The sequence below is a fragment of the Musa acuminata genome, chromosome BXJ2-4 (genome assembly GCF_036884655.1).
Source record: "Musa acuminata AAA Group cultivar baxijiao chromosome BXJ2-4, Cavendish_Baxijiao_AAA, whole genome shotgun sequence".
Taxonomy (NCBI): Eukaryota; Viridiplantae; Streptophyta; class Magnoliopsida; order Zingiberales; family Musaceae; genus Musa; species Musa acuminata.
Genome location: NC_088341.1, coordinates 1,567,780 through 1,589,770, shown reverse-complemented (window position 1 = coordinate 1,589,770; position 21,991 = coordinate 1,567,780). Strand labels below are relative to the sequence as shown.

Here is a 21,991-nt window from a genome sequence, read left to right as displayed (position 1 = left end):
TTGCATGCCATCTCACACACAAATTTATTCCTTTAGCAAATTATATGAAAAGGAAGGAGAAGATTCTTCTACAGAATATGCATTTAAGTTAACTCAAGACAGGTATATATATCTTTTCTGTTAAAGCATAAGAAAAGGCAGAAGAAGAATCCCACCAACCTCTTTACAGGATTACAACCCTAAGAATTAAGAAGCTTCGACCTAGTAAAAATGGCATTAGCGACTGCAAGTTCACAGTGCAGAGTCTTATCACATCCTCTGCAGCAGCCCCCCTTCCTTTCCTTGGAGAATGTCCGAGAGCAGAGGAGATTATTCTGTTCATGATCAACCTGACGAATAAAAACAAAACAAAACATTCATAAAAATTTCAAGAACTGAGATCAGGTAAATCATGTGCAGAAACTCACATGAACGACTACACAATCATGCACCTTTTAAAAATAAGTGAGTTGCAAGGGTCATAAAAATCGGGTTATGAGCTTTGTATACAATGTCATGATTAACTGGGTTTGGTTGCAGATATCATCACAAAAGGTCCATTCCTCACACATGTAAAATTGACCAAGCCACATGTCTGGCAGAGATCTTCAAGTTCACCTTCTGATAGATAGAGGTAATTGCTCGAGGCACGGATATAATACTGCAAAAGAACATGCCACCAATTTCCACAAATCAAAAACCGAATAAAATAAAGATCAAAGGTTACAAGAACTCAGCAGATAAAAAAGAATGAGGCTTACCTGATTGATTAAGACACAAAGACATCCGATGTAAACCTGTTTTATTTATGCAAATAGCAAGATGGAGACATATGAACGAGGACTAATGTTATGTTTCTAACATCATAAAAAAAAGGCTCTCTGTAGCCATGGTAGTGCATCTGTTGTATGAACAAAAGGATGACTAAAGTGGGCTTATAGATGCCTTTATAACTGTGCTTTGTCATTAAAACAAATAAGAAATATGCCATAAGATCCATTGATATTGGACCATGGACCAGGGGCCAGGTATCAGCAACCCAATGTATAATCTTTTTTTCAATGTGCCTTGCATTTATATCAGTTGTGTATCACATGTCATTGATAACCAGCGGCCAGACTACAATTTCATGTAAACAGTAGTTTTTTGAGAGTATAAATGTTAGATCAAAGCATTACCTGGCGGACTGTTTTCAAGATTGGAATAACCGGAGGCAAGACATCCAAGATGAAGGTTGTTGCAACAAATACACCTCCAGGGCGCAGAACTCGGCTTATTTCTGCTACCTAGAAACACCACAAATTTCTAATAAAAATGTTTTTTTTTTTTCAAAAACAAATGGGACACGTGTGAGGGAGGGAGAATGTAACTTATTTAGATAGTTACCCCTTCTTTTTCTTGCTTTTTCCATATCCCAAAAAAGGCAAAGAAGAGGGTAACACTTGGGTTTCAAAAGTGAAAGAAGGAAAGAAAATACTTACACCAGCAGATGGAGAAGGCCAGCAATGTATGGCAGCACCAGCATGAACAGCATCAACTGAACTTGAGACAAAAGGGAGCCTAGAGATATCAGCTCTCACCAAAATCAAGTTCCTGAATCATAACAAATTATAAATTAAACTTTCCTGAAACTCTCATAATAGTTTCAGTGTGAATTTTCCCTTAAGACAATTAGTACGTTAAATTTTGGGATTCACAAGACTGCTGAGAAAGAAAGAAGCTTATTACTCTCTTGGCATGCCCTCCTGGTTGATGAAATTATAGCATTGCTGCAGCATATTCTCTGAGAAATCTAAAGCTATAACAAGCGAAAACATCCCACTCTTAGCAAACAGCCTTGAGAACAAGCCACTCCCACAGCTTGCATCTATAATAGTTCCACCAGTGCTGGGTTTAAGATAACCTTTAGCCATTTCAAACTGCAGTCAGATACCGAGAATATTATAAAGATTTGACACTAGAATTAAGGAAATGGCACAAAAAATAAATTCTATTTCTTTGGTATTGTATCAAACAGTTTTTTTGATGATATTAGCATTCTGACTTCATTCCAAAATATTGCTTTTATGTATTTGTTTCTTGAGTGTTAAGTACTCCCAAATTGCAAGAAACAGATGTTGAAATAGTTCACAAATAATATTCTGCACATGATCCAGTTTAAGTTTAAAGCTGAACAGTGGTATCAAGAAAGAAGTCATGAAACCTCTCTCTCTGGACCAGGGAAACCACCCCATACAAAATTTTGGCGCCATCCCCTCTCGTAAAGAAATGATACCAATGGGCTCCTGTTCCATAAGCAATTCGTAAGAAGATACTTGGAATGTCTAAGTCAAATGAAACAACTTAATGGTTCTTCAATTTCAATAATAAAACTTTACAAATTTTAGCAGGAGATTCCCATCAGGTCTTTTTAAAAAAATTTATGAAGACAAGAAATGATATAAAATGATTCACTCTAACATGGCAGTGTAGGCATCTCTTTTTGCAGGAAAACATTCAGATTATATATATATATATATATATATATATATATATATATATATATATATATATATATATATATATCCATTATATTTTTTTGAACATCAACCTGACTTTGCCATCCTCTTGCATATGAAAATCATAGTAGAAAAAACACATAAAAATTAGTTTTTATTGTCTGAGGGTCTAAAATCCAATGACCAAATCACAGGGATATATGTATAATATAATATATTAAAATCATGACTTAGGAATGAGTATATAAGAATATAGAAATTTAAGAATCAGAATGGTGTCTGGTAAACCATTAATGGATAAACATTGCAAACATAAGATGTGTACGATGGATAAGATGAATTTGGTGTTGCATGAATTGACATCTCATGATTAAATGAATAAACCTAGCCCATAAAAGTAGATGAATTTAACAGTGATTCTGCACTGAAAAATTTCAGAAACTGAGAGTAACTATCTTCACTTATCAACATATTGGACAGAGAACAAGAAAATGATATTTAAGAGTGTAAGAGATGTGCAAGTTTTTTGTTCAGACAAAAAAGAACAAACAAAAGAGTTTTGCTAAACCATTTGCTCATCAATGACATAAATCATCCCTTATCCACAATGAATGAGTTTTAGGCAGAAGATACAGATAATCATTTAGTAGGACTTCAAGAAAGATACTAACTTGAACCTCACCAAGAACCCTCACAAAACGATGGGGGTTTCAGCTCTTTGTATTGAAAAATATAAATTATAAATTTGTTAGTTTATCTTTTGAAGGATCAACCAGCATCTTCCATGGAATTTAGAGGTTCAGAAAGGTGGTAATCAATCTCCTATGAGGGAACCTTTGGGCTCTAGCACATTCAGAGACCCTTAATCTAGATCAGAAGACCAAATATATTTAGAAAGTAAAAGATCTATCCACTGAATAATAAAGAAGAATGATAAAGAAGAATGCCATTAATTATGATGCTTGTCCCTACGGAAGTTACTGATTCCTAAGCATATCAAACTCCAAGCATTAAGAAGTGCAAGGCTCTTGCTCTTGTCTAATTTGTCTTTGTGGTCTGAACTTATCATGTTCCTATAAATTAGTAGCAGAGAAGAAAAAAGTCCTCCTAAATATAAACACGAGTATATAAGAGGATATCAAGGTATCCCATTTCTGCTATTGGACCCATGCTGGCCCATGACCAGACCCATATGGGCGGAGGAGAAGGAGAAGAAGAGTAAGAGAAAGAGGAACAGGAGGAGGTGGAGAAGGAGAAGACAAGATTGGAAGGAGGAGGAGGAGGAGAGGAGAACTGGATGGGATGAGGACAGCGGGCGATGGTCTGGCGGTGGTAGGTGGCACAAGAGAGGCAAGCAAGGGAGGTGATAGAAACTTATGGAGAGACAGAGAGAGGGGCAGGGGCAACCCTAGTAAAAAGAAAAAAGAGAACCAGACATGCCGCTTGAAAAGAGACGGTCAGCATCCCGATTCACGTCTAGACCAATACATAACTTCCCCTTCATACTGGTCCAGGCAAAATGGCAAGCCTTGGCCCTTATAATCTTTATGTGACTACAAAGAACCTTATTACATTTATGAATAAATCTAGTATATACTTTCAACAATGCTGTTAAACAGAAAAGTCTGTGAGATTCTATTGAATATAAATGTGATCCATAACATGGTAACATTCATTCCTTTTATTGCACCATGGTTTGCTTGTCAAAAGAAGAATCATTTAACACCTGAAAAGTTCAGTCATTGCTGGCATAGTTTCAGCATAATCCTTGGATCCACTAGCTACTGCCAGATCAAGATATATACCATTGTTTTGGTAATCTTTCTTGCAAGTATGGCATTCAAGATTGGACGCAGACTGGAATGCTCTGAAAAAATTCAACCAATATAACATTACACAAAGCAGGATGATCTTTTCAACTTTGCAAATATTGTATGATACTAGAAGAAATAGTATAGTAATTAGTCACACTTGTGTTGACAATTTAAAAATTAATAATAATAACAATACTTCTACCAATACTAACAATGTTAAGCCTGGACCATTTTTGCTGATCAAAGAATTGTAACAAATAGGGCAAGCTAATATGGGGATGCCAGTGCTAACTTTTGCATCTTCAGTGAGATCCTGAAAAGAGTACCACATCAGGAAAGGGTTATCAAACACAAGACTGCTGGTTAAAGCACCAAAAAAATTATCTAATAAATGTAGTACATATAAGAAATATATTTGTAAATAATCAGACAAACAAAGGCTTTTTTGGTAAAACAGGATTTATGTAAGGTCCATTAGAAAATTTTGAAAGTTCAAATAATAACTCACAAACTCCAAATCAAATAACGATTGCTTAAATTCATATAAAATTCTACCAATAAGGGTACTAAAATGGTAATGATTAGCTTGTATACTGCAGTGATGGATTTATAAATTCCTTACAAGAATAGTTTCCCAAAATCATGCAGGTCTTGATAGATACACTGGGATACTGTAAAAAGAATTAAGTTTCAAGGGCTCAAATAATGAGCCTAAGGGCAGTCAACATGGTTGAAGCAAAGTCTCAATGGCCTTATTCGGCACAATCTTATGAACAACTATTAAATGATTTCCACCCTCTAATTTGGTTTGAAAAATCATAGTCAGGAAAAGATAAAAGAAAACAAGCCAGGTACTTGTCTCAAAGAGCTGACTGGATGTTATAAATTTCCACATAACTATTCGCAGTACAAGGTTCACAAACTGAAAAGCATAACCCCCCAAATTCTGACATGGAGAAGAGTATAAAAGAAAGGAAGAATGATCAGCAATGCTCATGTAATACAATATTACTTTCTCATTGTCAATCAATCAGAGCTAATATGATGGCATTAGCAATATTTTAGCAACAATAGTGTATATTACTGCTTTCGACGTGCAGAATTACTGTATTCATCAAAATCATGGTCAATTCAAATACTATATGATTCTGGGACATCAAGGGCGAGATCATGCCTGTGAATGCAACTACACAACATCCATCCATGGAAGTCGTACATGATAACATGCAAATTTTTTGAATTGTAAAACTCTGAACCGCTTACTGTTTTCCATTTGTTTTTTCTATCTCTATTGGATGGACTTTTTATTGTAACTGATGCAGCAGCTTCAATGAAACATCCTCCTAGATTAAAAATCGAATTTTTACCAAATCCACCTTCAATTTGTATCACCAGTCCCAAAATTATAACAACTCCCCTTTCATAGTCTGCACATCACCGAACCATTCCTCTCCCGTGACATTAACTAAGAAGCGGACAGAGTGTAAAAGGTCTAAATCCGATGATAAATCGAATTGCGAATGAAGGGTAGACGAATAAGACCTGTGTTACCGGATTGGAGTCGCCGGTGGCCGTCCCAGGAGGAGAGGAGGAAGAGGTGGTGGCGGCTCGAATAACTACGCCTCGAGCCAGGAGGTGGGGTTTGGGGATGAGACTCCGGCGAGGATTGAAGAGGAAGTGGCGGAGCGGGAGGTGGAGGAGGACGCCTCCCACGGTCCCCAGAGCTGTTGTCATGTTTCCCTACACCCACCGCTTCTCGCTTTGAACCCCGGCGACAGTAAGGTAAAGTACGATGTCGAATTAGATCGCGGGATGTCATCTTACGGTGATGACGGTTGTCGGAATTTTACGGTCTCAACATGTTGTGCGGCTATCCTGCGACCGCCTCGGCGTTGCTTGCCGTCGAGAGACACTACACGGATACGTGGCCGTTGCGACCTACACACACGAACCCTGATGCAATCGGAACCAAATGTTGGCCGGCCCATCAACGGACGCTTGCAGCCCATCATCATGTATATATGACGATCATGATGTCAGGTCAACCCGTCTGAGAACACTCACAACACGGTTAAGCACTCCTAGTTGCATTTGCATTCTAAATATCATGATGATACACAGAGACTTGGTTTAGGCACTAATTGCCGTGGATTTTTTTCAAATTAGATGAATCCGATATATATATATATATATATATAACTTAAATTTTTTTTTATATATTTTTTGACTTATTCTATTTTAGTAGACAAGTCGAACTAAGATTGGTCTCCCTTTTATAGTGAGTGGGGGGTTTGTTCCGCTGGTATGGTAATAAACACATATGAATCAATTATAACTATCCTTCATTGATGCAGAGCCACTATATTACTCCAATTCAAACCGCCATCAACTAGTGTTGGATCATTACACCCATTCACAATATTGTTTGCGCGATAATGGGTGTGTATCATAATTATTTTTCAGTTGGCACTTGTAGGGTATAGTTACATCAAGCTAAGATAACGATGGAAGATTATTTAAATGGCTCCCACATGTCGGCTAAGTGGCTTAGCCATACGGAGATGAGGTGTCAAACACAAAGTAATAGTATCGGCACATTACATTTATGGATGAGTGACATCATTTTCACTATAATACATGCCGTTATATATAATGGAATGCTTGACTTGGTATGCTACATGTCAATACTTTGATTAGATATAGTAATACGATAGGATGATATAGTCGGGTATGATGATGAAATACAAGAGATCGATGAGGCTAAGTGAGGTAGGGCGATACCTTTGGGTGTGATGACCTAGAGGATTAGGCATAGTGGCACACGAAGAATTGGTAGGTCAGGTGTGGTAACTTTTAGACATTAAGTCAAAGGTTTTGTCAATATATCACTTATCAAACTTCATTTTATAGGTTCAAGCATCGTACTAAAAAAATCAAATATTATGCTTCAATATCAAATATTTGAGAAAATCAATATATCATTAGAACGAGTAATATATCGAAGAAAGAATAATATGTCAGAGGTTGAAATATCAAAAAATTGAATAACATACCGAGAGAGAGGACAATATATCGAAAATTTTAAAAATATGTCAGATGAGTAATTGATTTGATAATATCCTAATCAAGATTATTTTAAATCAATTTAAGCCAGTATTACATCAAAACAAAGTCAACTTATACAAAAAAAAATTATTAGGCTTGAATCAAAATTGAATTAGGCCCGGCTAAATCGATAGCCTAAACTATCATTAGTGGAAGAACACGATATTTCTAAGATTTTGGTAGAAAAATATTATTAGTAGAAAATCGAACTGCGGGCTTGAACCAAAATCTATTTTTCTAACCAACTCTATTTAGTGGAAGAACACGATATTTTTGACCGTTAAAGCCCCCACGTCCTCCGCACTCTCCTCGATCGACACGGGTTGACTCGTTCAACGCCATGCAGTCACAAACAAAACTTGGAACATTATGTCTATCCCTCGCAGCACATCAAATCTCAGCACGTACTCCAACCACAGCCGTTTCAATGAATCACGAACTCTCCCCACTCTCCCTCGATTCCTCATGCTCAATCCAGTCCAACTAACTTTGACCACCCGTTACCCTCTCTCTCACTCTCGTTTTAAGGCGCACTCGCCTGCTTCTTTCCTGCTATCACGAGCTCCCAAGTCCAACAAACGAGTAGTCGATTGCTTTCGCTCTTCAAACCTCATCAATGGCGGCTCCGATTCAGACAAAGTTCTTCCCCAACCTCTTGTTCTTCCTTTCGGTCGCGCTTCTGCTTACCTCCGCCGTATCAGCTTACGAGTTCCGCGTCGGAGGACCCCGAGGTTGGACGAAGCCCACCGGAGATGAGTTGGAGAACTACAACCACTGGGCCACAAAGAATCGCTTCCATGTTGGAGATTCCTTGTGTAAGTTGATCACTATATATATAATAGTAGAACTCACCTCACTGATACGAAGAGCACTCAGTTATTAAATCTTAGTAACATAAGATTCTCCTCTCATCGATCCCTATGCTCCATAAATGTAGTAGGATCGCTTCACTGACAGGAACGCCTTCGATCATATGTTTGTGGTCATGTTGATTTGATTACTTGAGCTTTTAGATTTCAAGTATGAGAACGACTCGGTGCTGGTGGTGGACAAGAACGCGTACAAGGAATGCAACACGACGGATCCGCAACTCAAGTTCGTCGACGGCAACACCACGTTCAGGTTCGACCGCCACGGCTACTTCTACTTCATCAGCGGCAAGCCGGGCCACTGCGAGGCCGGGGAGCGGCTGATCATTCGCGTGATGGTGCACTCGGAGGTGATGCCAGGAGCAGCTCCATCATCTCAGCCGGGCGGCGGTTCGGCTAACACGGAGTCCGGTGCTGCCTTGAAGACCACTACTGCTGCTTCTGTGTTGATGGCAGCTCTCGGATCTCTCTTCGCTATTTCCCTGTTCTCCTAGATTAAGCTTTAGGGACGCTAGAATTGGACGCTTCTGTTTTATGATTTGGATAGCTTAGTCATTTATTTGGTTGTTTCATTACAGTTTAAGGTTGAATTAATTCGTTATATGTTATTAATTTCCAAGTTTAGTATGGCATTCTCTTGGATATATCTTCACGTCACACATTCTTTTAAATCATGCATAAAAAGATTTATGGCAAAACAGAGGAGAAACCTAGTCAACCTAACTACCATCGAAACAGTAGTTGCTCTATATTGATCACATGGCAAGAGAAGAACAGCTACTCCGAGCTCACATCTAATGAAGGTGTGAGACCAAATCCATAGAATTTTCTTCTGAGTTTATATGTTATTACTCTCGCTTCTGATCATAATATATCTTAATGTTACTTTTCTATTACGAATAATTGTAACATCTAAAATAAAATAATTAGAGACATGCCATTTAAGTTGGATTGCCCTCTAATCAGCTACCCTTCAAAGCTCAGCCACGAAACCAACAGCTTTTACTGTTAGATTTTGTCCGCCAACTACCATTACATGTAAAAGGGATTCCAAGGAAGGGGATAAGTTTTCTCGTTGGTCGAGAGAGTTTTCGAAGTTCCAGTGCCCATGAGCTCCCCCCATATGATAATGTGAGGTCAATTATCATACTTTGAGTTATCCTCGTTAAAGCATGACTTTCTTATAAACTCTCTTATATATATTTTAAAGAATTTACACTATTTTTATTCACCCTCTCCTGAAAGCACCCTCTCTAGACACCTTAAAAAGAAACTCAGAACACAAAGTATTTTTCACATATTGTATTATAGTTTTAAATCATTGTCACTTAGTTATAGTATTCTCGTATAGGTTTACAATATAAATACATCATAATCTTATTAAAAATAAGATAATTATATTTGTTCAGAATTAATCTAATGCAAAAGATGAGAATCTTTTTACCTTATCCTGTTAGGAGCATTTTGGAATATGTGAAAAGTGAGGATATTGAAGAAAAAGCCTAAAGTGAGAGGCCTTTCAGAATTCATCTATTTTATTTGGATATTATTATTTGTAACCTTTTTTTTACTATTTATAATTTTATTTTAAATTTTTTAATATTATTTGGCAGGGGGTTGTGGAAAAAAAAGATTAAATTAGAAATATCTAGATTATAAATAATAAAATATTATTTTATTATTTTTAAAGGATGGTCAATAGGGAATATTAACCTTTTTTTTATTTTTGTGTTGTACTAAACTTGCGATTGGACGGTTTGATCCACCGAGCCAAGACTTGGTTAGGTGGTCGCATGCATTTCGAAGATCTGAATCCTATGATTGCTGACACGGTCCGACAGTCAAAGCGAGCTGATTCTATATTAGCTTCTCCCTACTATATCTACAACTTAATGGCATCTTCGTGGTCAGAGAAGCCTCACGGTGACGTCGGCATTGACTCGATAAATATAGCACTCTTCTTTCCCTTTTGTTTTTTGACTCAAATCCTCACGCATTAATCCTCTATAAACAGCCAATACTTTTTCTCATATCTCACCGCTCTTCCTCCCCCCTTCTTACCACCACCAATCTATTGTGCTGTGGTTTCTGGTTGATGATGGATACCTTCTTCCTGTCTCATGGCTCGCCGACGCTGTCCATCGACGAGCGGCTGCAGGCGAGGCACTTCATGCAGTCATGGAGGGATCAGGTTCTGCCGGAGGTGCCCAAGGCCATCCTCATGGTCTCCGGCCACTGGGATGTGTCGGATCCCACCGTCAACGTGATCAACGGCCCCAACGACACCATCTACGACTTCTATGGCTTCCCCAAGTCCATGTACCAGGTCATCATCATCCCCTTCCTCTGCTCTTCTTATGCTCCTCTTTTCTCTCTTTCCTTCTTTCTCTGTGAAAACTAGATTTTTTTTTCTTGTTTCCTCCAACAACAAAATCTCCTCTTTTTCACGGATTGGAGTTTGCCGGGTTGCATAAAATCTTGTGATCCCTTGATTTTAGAGGACTTGTAATATTTGTCATACCTCAAAATCCTAGTTGAATCTCAAGAAGGCATGCGATGCATCAAGTTTGTCCATGAAAATTGTGGATCTTCTATCATTGAAAGTCTGATTAGTGAATACCATTGACGATCACAAGTGTTGGGTGGGCAATTAACTAATGATTAGGTGGTGGGAGTTGGTAGACCTATTGATAAATAGTAAAATGATATGGTGGGCGTTAATTAAAAGGTTATTAGGTGGGAGATAATTATTTTAACTGTGCGTGTCAATAGTATTATTAGGGAGACTTAATCCCTAGTAAAATGTGGGTGTCAATAGTATTATTTTAAGTGGGAGTTAATTAAAAAGTCTCCCTAATAACTAATAATTAAATAGTAAACTAACTCCCAACACTTGTGCGTGTCATCAATCCTTTTATTTTTAAAGGATTGTCAATAGTACCACTTAAAAAAATTATTAGGGAGACTTTTTAATTATAATAATATTTGATGACATGTACAAGTGTTAGTTGGGCAATTAACTAATGATTAGGTGGTGGGAGTTGGTAGACCTAAAACACATGGTTTTCTTTACGTAGGGCCGACCAATTCAATGACATCTTACTTTTGAGATTAACATAGCTTTTCCGTAGCCATTAAAGTGGGTGAATGATCTACTAAATGAGTCTTCTTTCCACGCAAAGCATTCGCATAATTAAGGAAGAACAAACAAACGCTAATCTATCTACATCATGAGCATGTATAGGAACACTTAATGGCACGTCTGCATAAGCTGTGGTGCAACGCAACCTGGTTTTCTTGCTCATGCATGGCGTGTCCACGTTTCATGCTAATTAAGCATGCATGTCTTGCCATTTCCATATGTAGAAGAGGATCTTGATTGTTGATCTCAGGGTATGGTTAAGTGCATAGAAGATGAGTAACGCAGCATTTAATGTCCTCCGGAAGGAGAGCAAGTGAAAACTGAGAAGCTTGGAATTGTGACAGCTTAAGTATCCGGCACCAGGGACTCCTGCTTTGGCGAAGAGGGTGAAAGAGCTGCTGCAAGAGGCGGGCTTCGGCCGCGTCAAGGAAGACAAGAACCGCGGGCTGGATCACGGTGCCTGGGTGCCGCTCATGCTCATGTATCCGGCGGCAGACATCCCGGTGTGCCAACTCTCCATCGACTCGGCCAAAGATGCTGCATACCACTACAGGATGGGGAAGGCGCTAGCGCCCCTCAAGGAGGAAGGCGTCCTCCTCATCGGCTCCGGCAGCGCCACGCACAACCTGAGGGCTATCGGACGAGATGGTGCACCTCCGCCCAGCTGGGCCGTCGACTTCGATAACTGGCTCACAGATGCTCTTCTTAATGGAAGGTATGACATGTATATACGTGCTTGTTGGCGTTTCGATCACTGCACTGAGCTGACTCCTTGATGCTGTTTGGTAGGTATGAAGACGTGAACAACTACTTGGTGAAGGCGCCCAACGCGAAGATGGCACAGCCATGGCCGGACCACTTCTACCCTCTGCATGTGGCGCTTGGGGCTGCCGGCGAGAATGCGAAGGCCGAACAGATCCATCAGAGCTGGAGCAACGGCACACTTTCTTATTCCTCTTATCGGTTCAAGGCTGCTGAATGATGTGCACCGAAGTCCCGAATAAATATGAAATGCATATTCTCAAAGAAATTATCTCGTTCTAGATGTGGCTAATTTCACCACTGTTGATCTTAATTCGAGGCTTATCGACTGCTTGTTTGTTGAACATTCTCTGCAACAACTAATAAATAAGAAGTCCTCTACGGCTTTACATTGGCTCACCAATCAGATTGGGGGTCAATATAAGAAGCAGCATATGCAAAAGTTCTAAACATAATATTCCTAGGCTTATCCTAAATTTGATTGAACTTGGCATCATTCCTACCATTCCATAACATCCAAAATCCAGTGGCCAGATAAACCTCGAGGACCAGAGCATCTTTTCTCTCTGCAAGTGCTCACCTTCGTCGATTGAAGAGAAGATGGCTGAGGGATTCAATTTTAGATTTGTAAAGCCAGCATTGGAAGGGTGGAGACAAATTAATAGTGGCTTAGAGGTAGAAAGTTTGTTCTGCAAAAGTTTCCTAAAAAACAAAATAAACTACACCTTAGGTGCAGTAAAGAGTTTCAAAAGCTGTCCAAGACAATGATAGGGCTATTAATTAACGTACAAACTTTGATAATATATCGTAAGATCTTTAATTTAAATTTTATCTTCGTTCTTTTTCTATTAAAAAAAAAAAACTACTAGACAGAACAAGAGGACGCAGCAGTTCTTTATTAATTTTCACATCAACCTCGATCGATTGTTCCTTTCAATTGGTGAAATGCTCACTATGTTCCACTTTCATTAACCTTGACATAAATTATTAGTTAGTTAAGCGTTTTATATCCATACTCAAAATATAATATTAGTAATAATTATGTTAATAATATTATCTACTACGCCAAACATATTACACCACTCAAAGAAAAGCCCTCTGTTCTTTTATCAAGATTCACCGATTAAGGCAATCTTAATTTACAGAAGGTGTTGTTGAAGTTTCATACGCTACGTGTGCAATAGATGTGGGTGTACAAGATTATGACTTACAATTCGATCCTTCTTCTTGTTGACACAATGAATCTGCACCATGATTGAAAACTTTAAGCTTGTTGACGATATGACATCCGCGTACATGGCGCAAACACCTTTAAAGATAAACGTAGAGACCATTACATGGTTCATACAAACTAACGAATGATACAGACCATGATGACTATTTAGTTGGCTGAACATAGCTCAGTAATGTGTAAATGGTTTGAGTTGTGGTAAGAACGAAGAGAAAGATAGCTGCAGCCACTGAGACAATCGCCCAAGGATTACTGAAGTAATCATGATTCAACCTTGCTCGCCATTTGTTACATCTGGCGTCGTAGTGCTTATTGACTTCTTTGTAGATTCTTGAAAAGTAGCTACTCTCGAGGTCGTCAATCAGTACCTCCTTGCAAAGTCGGTTGAAGAGAGTAGCGACTTCTTCGCCGTTGCCCATGCCGCTAATAATGATTTTACTTTGTTGGAGCAATGCGACGTCGGCAGCCGTATCGATGATGCAATCTATGAGTCCCGCGTAGGACGTGACATGAGGGCTGGCTTCCCTGCAGCACTGCTCGAATGCTATGAGGTTCCTGAGGAGGATGTTGGTGTGGTCATCAACCTGAAGCTGTGGGATCTCCATCTTCCCATCCCGAAAGGTGATGTCCAGAAAGCTCTTAGCCTTCTTCTTCTTCCTAATATGGACGCCAGCCTCCGTGAGCCGTGTCGCACTTGGAATCCAGCCCAGAAGCATATTTGTCTCCTCCTGATCGTCTCTAGAGCAGCATGATAATTTGTGTAGCCACGATGAGAGCCAAAAGGGCACGTGGAGCACGTTCTGCATACAGCTGAGGTTGTGGCAGAGGAATGTGGAGGATTCACTGCCATCTCGGTCGTTTGCTGGGAGAATGCAAGAATGGAAAAGATGGAGTGTATGGTGAAATGATTTTTCGACGGAGGGATCTTCCGTCGTGATGATTATGGCCTTGCGGAGGAAACCAAGTATCAAACTATTGAGGTCATGGGATTGGTCAGGAAAAGTAGAGTCGAACAGAGGCTGGAGGAGACAGAAAGGGAGTTGGTTTTCCAGAATCAACATATCACGCGCCACCACTGGTGGTAGCGACCATATTGTGGCTTGTCCTTCTCCCTCTGGCAATATGGCCTCGATCACAAAACAGCAATCAAGCAACATCATTTGGACGAAGTCTTTGCTGCTCATCTCCACATTTTCTGAGTAGGCCATACGTGCTTGCCGCTCGTTCTCCTTGATCAACTTGAGGTAGTCTTCCAGGGGCTTCTCGGGGTTTCGGACAAGGAATTTGTTGAGATACTGCCATTTCAGGTGGTCCATGGCTTTCAGGTGAGACTTGTGACGGTGGAAGGGGCCGAGCGAAACGATCGCTGGTTCGTATGCCTCTGGTTCGATCCCTCGCAAGTTTGGTAAGACTCTGAAGATGGTCGGCTGTTCGGTGCGCCAATCCTCCTGTTCTGTTTCCTTCAACTTGTCCTTCAATGAGACAACCCATTCTCGATCTATTGTTTCCCCTGCAGTACTCATTTATTTTTCCTTCTTTCTTCTCCCCCAACCTTTTAGGGCCTCTTCCAAGTTTTAGTTCTTCTAGAAAAACGAAGGTAATTCACGATTGCTTGCATTCATGAATGTGCGGGCAAAATATCCACCTAATAGTTGTAGAGAAACGGCGAGTCTAAATTGCACGCACGCTGGCTCTCACCATCTCTGATCAAAGACAAAACAATACAGAAAACCTACATATAAACAGATTCAATATAACTCTCTGCATGTGTTAGAATGATAGGCTATAAATTTCACTCATCCATCGACTTAATTTTTAAAACTTACCATTAGTGTACTGTGAACGTGAAGATTAAAGTTATATCTTTTGAAAAGTCTTGAATTAATTTATAAAAAGCTGATAAGATTGAGTCTGGTTTGATAAAGTATTAAAGTTTTAGTAAGACAAAATAGATGTGAATACGATAGTAGATGATAATCGTATTCTAGTTTAATGTGTCATCCTATTCCTATAATTTGTTTACAAAATAAAAATAGAGAATTTAATTGATGAAATGGAAATGAATTCCTCCAAAGATCAAAATGTTTACTGGCATGAGCATGAGTGATCAGCTAATCAGCTACATGATTTTCTTCTTGGAATACATATATTATTTTATAATATCTTAGGCCTATAAATAGACATGGTATATGCTCCTATTCTAGAAATTTAGTTTTTTTTATTTATAATTGTTAGGATATTATTTTTCTTAGTGGTGATAAACTTAATATATTTATAAGTCAATAAAAGTGAGTTATAAAATTGTATATGATGGTTTGTATAGAATTAATATGAATATTTGAGTTAACAATAACGAATGAAATATTATTGCACGAACTTATTAAAATTTGATGTACTTATATCTACACACTTTTTCGTGTTTTCTATTTTGTAGCGAAAGAAAGTATTTTATCATCATTATATCTAATACATGAAACTTCTCATATTGTTGATATATATAAATGAAGTAAAAAAATTAATTAAATAAAAAATTAAAATTATTTGAGTCAATAGAGGTGATGAATTTTATGGTAAACATGATAAGTTGGGTCGGTATTCTAATCTTTTTTTCTAGATTCTTAAAAAAGTAAGATATTTATACTTAGTATACCTTACTAGGTGTGCTGTAGTAAAATAAAATTATTAAAATGTGAAATTATATTCTTATGAATATGATTAAAAACATAATAAGTTATTCTTCTATATTCGAATCAATATGAGGTAAAACAACTATATATATCTTGAACAAGATTCCTAGTAAATCAATTTTATCAACTTCATTTAAGTTGTGGACTAGTAAGAGATGTAGTTTGAGACATTTATATATTTAGGTTATCATATAGAAATAAAAGTCTTTATTCCATATAAAAATAAATTGGATTCAAAACTATATCTTGGTATTTTATAGGTTCTCCAAAAGAATTCAAGTGTATAAATTTTATTACCCTAATCATAATAAAAAATAGTTGAATTTGGTTATACAAGATTCTTAAAAATTATGAAATAAATGGAAGTGAAAAATCTTAAAATTTAATCCTAATATTGAGAAAATATAGATTAATGCTCTTTTATCATTTCATATTTGAGAAGTTGTTATTCCTCAAATTACTAAATAATTTGATGAAGACAAATAACAAAATTACATTAATTAACTCGTACATAATATTGATATCATTGCTAATGAACTTGTAAAGCAATTATAATCGATAGTCTTCAGAATATCTGAAAGAAAAGACTTATCATTTCTGATAATTATATGGTATATTTATGAAAATTTATGATATGAGAATCCAAATGACCTATTATTATTTTCACAAGATACATAAAGTAATGATTTTGAAAGTATGAAATGATGCAATGAAAAAAAAGTTAAAATCAATGGACCAAAATTATGTTTGGGAACTTGTCAAATTACCTAATAATTATAAAGGAGTCAATCGTAAATTAATCTTTTAAGAGTAAACACGATTCATATGACATTATTAGATAATAAAACTAGATTTATGGCTAAAGATTTTTTTCTTAAATAATAGTATGGACGATAACAAGACTAGTTTTTGAAGGAATTCATTATCATAATATTGGTAACTCATTATGATATTAAATTATATCAAATGTATATAAAAATAATTTTTTTTGAATGAGAATCTAGATAAATTTGTAGATAAGGAAAAGCAAAAATTGCCTTGCAAACTTATGAAATTCATTTATAGCCTTAAATAAGCTTCTAAACAATGATATATGAAGTTTTATGTTATCATTATCTTCTTCAGATTTAACTAAAAATATTATTGATCAATGTAAATAACTAAAGGTCATTGAAAGTTATTTCATCATATACGAATGATATTTTATTTATCAATAGAAATTTTAGTTTATTGCACAGACTCAAAAAAAACTTCTTACTAAAAAATTTAACATGGTTGAATCACTGAATAATTTTAGCATATCTAAGTATATTAGTATAAAGTAGTTGATGGCTAGATAAAAAGTTTAGAAGTAGCTATTGTCAATTAATTTTCTAAGTTTCATTATATTGATTATTAACCCATTTAGTATGGCTTTACAATCTAAGATTAAAGAACATATTTTTACAATAAGGCTTATAAGTAATAAAAAAAATATATGATGATACATGCTTAAGTGAACATTATTATTAATATTTTTTTTGCTTACTTAAGGTTATTTATTTTTATAATCCTATTTATATTTATTTATATACATATTATGGTTGAATATAATAACAAGATTATATTGACAAGATAAATTAATAAAAATATTATAGACTGTATTAAAAAAGACTAATAGTATTGTGATATAGAAAAGAGAGTATAATATTGATAACATATAACCACTGCGACTTAAATTGATAGTCAAACTTAATGTTATATTATTATATTTATTAAAATTATTGGTATGTTTTATAAAGTTTGTACATTTATATAAAATATTTTTTAAATTTTAGAATCCAATTATGTAAAATTATTTTTAAATAAATTTTATTTTATTAAATTTAAATTTGAATAATTTTATTTTATATCTTATCAATTAATGGGCAGCTAAGTGAGAAAATGTTAGATTATATGATTCTTATTAGTTAAGATATATTAAAGTTCTAATAGAATAAAAGTTCACTTATGTTAGGATTTCTTAGGATATGAGACGTTGATGGGAGGAACTTTCTTATATCTAGATCTTTTGCTCTCGCTTATATATAAATATGACATCCAAGCGATTAGATTATAGATCATAGATCTATTCTCATTTTTTTATTATTCCTTATTTTTTCATCAATATTATGGTCATATAAAAGATAGGAAGATATGAGAATAAAAACTTATTTTTCTTCTTGCAAATCGATGTTATTATTACTTCTTATAAATCGGACTATGATGAGCTGCTAGATCAAACTAAGATATTCTATCACAGATACGTAAATCTAATCTATGTTTAATTATCAGTGTGCGGGAAAAGGGAGTCCAAGTAAAATTGACGAAGCACAAGGGGAAGACGGTAAGGACACCTGCTAATAATATACAATTCATATCTTAAGCTTCTGTTATGTATGTATTTATAATGGTAGATTACAGAGAAGTTAGGTGCACTAGCTAGCTAGGGAAGTCCGAATTGACATAATTTATAATATATAATATAGTCATATAAATATATTAGTTGCTGCTTTGTGTTGTTACAGACTATATTAGCATATCATTATCATTTGGCATTTAGTCAGGTATTAACTGGAAAAAAACTTTAGAGAATATATGGATTCAATAATGATAATTAAGCTGCTTCCATCCCACTCAATGGATCGACCAACTTTATCCTCTCCTCTATAATATCATGGCATTCAAACCTTAATTTAGAGGAATTATAGCTGTTACGTACTGCTTATTCTTAACTACTACCAATATATATATCCCACATATATTCAGTAAATTTTCCTCAATGTATGGCAAATTTTAGAAACACAGCTAAGACGTTAAACGAAAGAATTGCTTAGAAGATACAAACTAATGAAATCAATCTAGAGATAAATGACGAGGAAAGAAGAAAACCTTGAAAGCTGACTGGAGAATAAGATATAATATGAACGGGAGTGGCGGATGTGAGTCTATATATAGACTCGTGATCAGCTCACATAGATAGTTATTTATTTTTGTTTACAATAAACACTCATAGATAGTCTGGTGATGGGAGGCTGTATGCCACAATCACATCAAATAGTAATTAATGTTGGTCAAATTAAAATATATATTCTCGATCATCGAGACTCACTTTCTTTGTCGTAATTGAATGTTGTTTTACAAAATCGAATGAGACAGTTTTCAATTTGAGGTCCCCATGATTGATTTTGATACGATAAGATCGAAGTATCAATCATTTTTAGTAGGATTCTAGATTTATTTATTTTTTGTTTACAATAAACACTCATAGATAGTCTAGTGTGGGAGGTTGTATGCCACAATCACATCAAATAGTAATTAATGTTGGTCAAATTAAAATATATATTCTCGATCATCGAGACTCACTTTCTTTGTCGTAATTGAATGTTGTTTTACAAAATCGAATGAGACAGTTTTCAATTTGAGGTTCCCATAATTGATTTTGATACGATAAGATTGAAGTATTAATCATTTTTAGTAGGATTCTAGATCTATTTACATTACAAAATATATAAGCATTATTTTCTCTGAAAATTTATGTGACCGTGTTCAATCTCAAGCAGCTAGAAGTTGACAGAATTATTTTTATATGCGTTGATAATTGTGGATAATCACAAATGAATGGTTTCTGAAATATTTATTTTGAAAGAGATATATCATTTATTGAGATAATATATATTTATATAAATTTTGAGGAAAAAATTTTCTACAATCATACACTCAAATCATGCACTCAAATTTGTGATTCTCATATTGTAGATTGATTAAGGAGTATGGCATATAAGGAATTTAAAATTATCATTCTATATTTATCTTTATCATGCTCCCGCAAAATTAAATTTCCGATGTTAACCTTTAACCGATGCAATTGAAATATCCTATAAGTAAAATATTTTATAAGAAAATTTACTAGTTGATTAAAAGTACAAATGTGAGAAATAGATAGTTAACAATTGACAACTTGATCTATAATCAAGTAGAAGTCAATGATAATATTTTAATGCATGAGTGGAACATCAAGTTGACGGTGAATTGGAAATTCTAACTGTTCAAATTTATTTTAACACACACACACATATATATATATATATATATATATATATATATATATATATATATATATATATATATATATATATATATATATATATATTTGCTTTGGAAGAAGCTTGCACAGTTTGGAAAGGGGTTTTTATTGATAAAATAGAAGAATCTATTTCAACTGATATGCCCTTAGGCACGGTCATACATAACATAGAAATTATACTTGGAAAGGATAGACAATTAGCTACAACAGCAGCAAGTGATGTAGATCTAAGTGTTGGTTAGGTAAACATCCTGTAGTAAGAGTAGTTATGAACCGTGTAGACCATCCCCATGAGGGCGGTGAGGGGAGAGCCCTAATCGGTAGAAAAAAACACAATCCCTTGGGGTTATCCTGTGCTTGGAAGAAGAAGTAGGAAAAGGAAAAAATATAGTGATAGTTTTATTCTTCATCGTCGTAAATAGGAATATTGAAAATATAACTTTTTGAATTTGAAAAAAATGTGATGGGCGAATGACAGGAATTGAACCCGCGCATGGTGGATTCACAATCCACTGCCTTGATCCACTTGGCTACATCCACCCCCTTTTCTAGATAAAGGATTTTCTCTTTTTTCCATTCATGATTATTATATTTATTCTTACCTCCATACTTAACTTAGATGGAGATATTGGACATAGAATGCCAATCTTTAAAATAAAAAAATATAAAGAAAAGGAGTAATACATTGTGACATGACACGTTCACTATTAAAAACCCTTTTGTATATAACCATTTATCGAAAAGAATGTAAAAACTCAACATGAGGGAGAAAAAAGAAATAATAGTAACTTGGTCTCGGGCATCTACCATTATACCCACAATGATTGGCCATGCAATCGCTATTTGAAAAGGAACATTTACCTATTTATATAACTGATCGTATAGTAGATCACGAATTGAGATAATTCGTGCTTACTTTTACTTTTGCGAGACATGCAAGAAACGATAATAAATCTCATCGTTAAGTTAATTTAAAGTTTATTTTAATATTAAAATATAAAAATATAAAATTAAATATAAAAAAATTGAAATTAAAAAAATATTTTTTTGTGAAAAAAAATTTGAAAGTAAAACAAGTGTTTATCATTCATTGTTGGGGGATAGGATACCCTTATGATAAAGAACTCGAGTTCCGGTAAAGAAGTGAAAATTTTAGCTCGACATATATATAGTATGTCTGTTTTCAAAGCGCAAAGAGTAATTGATCAAATTCGACTAAGTTCCTATGAAGAAACACTTATGATACTGGAACTCATACCTTATAGAGTATCTTATCCCATTTTAAAATTGGTTTATTCTGCAGCTGCAAATGCTAGTCATGGGTTTGAGGAAGCTGATTCATTCGTTGGTGAAGCCAAAGTTAATAGGAGTACCATTGTGAAAAAATTAAGACCTCGAGCTCGAGGACATAGTTATCCGATAAAAAGGCCTACTTGTCACGTAACAATTGTATTAAAAGATAAATCTAAATTATTTTTAGATGAATCTAAGATTTAGATTCATCATAATAAACATAGTAAAATAACATATATGGATGGAAAGAAAATATAATAGGAAAATATGGGACAAAAAATAAATCCACTTCGTACGTACAACCCAACGTCATCATTCCTTTTGGTTCACACAACTAAAAAATTATTCTGTGGGTTTTCAGGAAGATGAAAAAATACGGAATTATATCAAGGACTATGTAAAAAAAAAAAAAGGAGAATATCCTCGGGTTTCAAAGGAATTGCTTGTATAGGAATTAAAAAAAGAATTGATTTGATCTAGGTCATAATCTATATTAGATTTCCAAA

General features: G+C 35.4%; 4 protein-coding genes across 6 annotated transcripts; 2 read left to right on the top strand and 2 right to left on the bottom strand.

Moving 5' to 3' along the window:
• Nucleotides 1–6,259, bottom strand: LOC135609403 (uncharacterized methyltransferase At1g78140, chloroplastic-like). Of its 3 annotated transcripts, XM_065102622.1 has the most exons (10): nt 6,116–6,259; nt 5,834–6,031; nt 4,504–4,604; nt 4,204–4,344; nt 2,183–2,264; nt 1,708–1,898; nt 1,461–1,572; nt 1,158–1,265; nt 432–640; nt 1–329 (listed from the first exon to the last, which is right to left on the bottom strand). In XM_065102622.1, exons 2-9 carry the CDS (start codon nt 6,023–6,025, stop codon nt 500–502), a joined length of 1,068 nt encoding a protein of 355 aa, XP_064958694.1. In that variant the 5' UTR covers nt 6,026–6,031; nt 6,116–6,259; the 3' UTR covers nt 1–329; nt 432–499. The 3 variants fall into 3 exon arrangements, with proteins under 3 accessions (XP_064958694.1, XP_064958696.1, XP_064958697.1); XM_065102624.1 differs by lacking the exon at nt 6,116–6,259 and having other exon boundaries at nt 408–640; nt 5,834–6,103; XM_065102625.1 differs by lacking the exons at nt 4,204–4,344; nt 6,116–6,259 and having other exon boundaries at nt 5,834–6,103.
• A 1,574-nt stretch (nt 6,260–7,833) lies between these two features.
• LOC103980518 (early nodulin-like protein 21) lies at nt 7,834–8,769 on the top strand. Its single transcript, XM_009396954.3, has 2 exons — nt 7,834–8,211; nt 8,410–8,769. The coding sequence occupies exons 1-2, from the start codon at nt 8,013–8,015 to the stop codon at nt 8,757–8,759; spliced, it is 549 nt and encodes a 182-aa protein (XP_009395229.2). The 5' UTR covers nt 7,834–8,012; the 3' UTR covers nt 8,760–8,769.
• A 1,410-nt stretch (nt 8,770–10,179) lies between these two features.
• LOC135609402 (extradiol ring-cleavage dioxygenase-like) lies at nt 10,180–12,558 on the top strand. Its single transcript, XM_065102621.1, has 3 exons — nt 10,180–10,591; nt 11,752–12,122; nt 12,197–12,558. Exons 1-3 carry the CDS (start codon nt 10,361–10,363, stop codon nt 12,387–12,389), a joined length of 795 nt encoding a protein of 264 aa, XP_064958693.1. The 5' UTR covers nt 10,180–10,360; the 3' UTR covers nt 12,390–12,558.
• An 866-nt stretch (nt 12,559–13,424) lies between these two features.
• LOC135609401 (UPF0481 protein At3g47200-like) lies at nt 13,425–19,016 on the bottom strand. Its single transcript, XM_065102620.1, has 2 exons — nt 18,998–19,016; nt 13,425–15,132 (listed from the first exon to the last, which is right to left on the bottom strand). The coding sequence occupies exon 2, from the start codon at nt 14,921–14,923 to the stop codon at nt 13,547–13,549; it is 1,377 nt and encodes a 458-aa protein (XP_064958692.1). The 5' UTR covers nt 14,924–15,132; nt 18,998–19,016; the 3' UTR covers nt 13,425–13,546.
• Between the last annotated feature and the right edge of the window lie 2,975 nt (nt 19,017–21,991).

Excerpts from the sequence above, each read along its gene's own strand:
- LOC135609403 (XM_065102622.1), bottom strand. The coding sequence starts at position 6,025 with ATGACAACAGCTCTGGGGACCGTGGGAGGCGTCCTCCTCCACCTCCCG. Across the intron at positions 4,605-5,833 it reads ACTCCAATCCGGTAACACAG|GATCTCACTGAAGATGCAAA; the intron begins GTCTTATTCGTC and ends TACTCTTTTCAG. Across the intron at positions 1,266-1,460 it reads GGCCTTCTCCATCTGCTGGT|GTAGCAGAAATAAGCCGAGT; the intron begins GTAAGTATTTTC and ends TGGTGTTTCTAG.
- LOC103980518 (XM_009396954.3), top strand. The coding sequence starts at position 8,013 with ATGGCGGCTCCGATTCAGACAAAGTTCTTCCCCAACCTCTTGTTCTTC. Across the intron at positions 8,212-8,409 it reads CCATGTTGGAGATTCCTTGT|ATTTCAAGTATGAGAACGAC; the intron begins GTAAGTTGATCA and ends TTGAGCTTTTAG.
- LOC135609402 (XM_065102621.1), top strand. The coding sequence starts at position 10,361 with ATGATGGATACCTTCTTCCTGTCTCATGGCTCGCCGACGCTGTCCATC. Across the intron at positions 10,592-11,751 it reads TCCCCAAGTCCATGTACCAG|CTTAAGTATCCGGCACCAGG; the intron begins GTCATCATCATC and ends GAATTGTGACAG. Across the intron at positions 12,123-12,196 it reads GATGCTCTTCTTAATGGAAG|GTATGAAGACGTGAACAACT; the intron begins GTATGACATGTA and ends GCTGTTTGGTAG.
- LOC135609401 (XM_065102620.1), bottom strand. The coding sequence starts at position 14,923 with ATGAGTACTGCAGGGGAAACAATAGATCGAGAATGGGTTGTCTCATTG.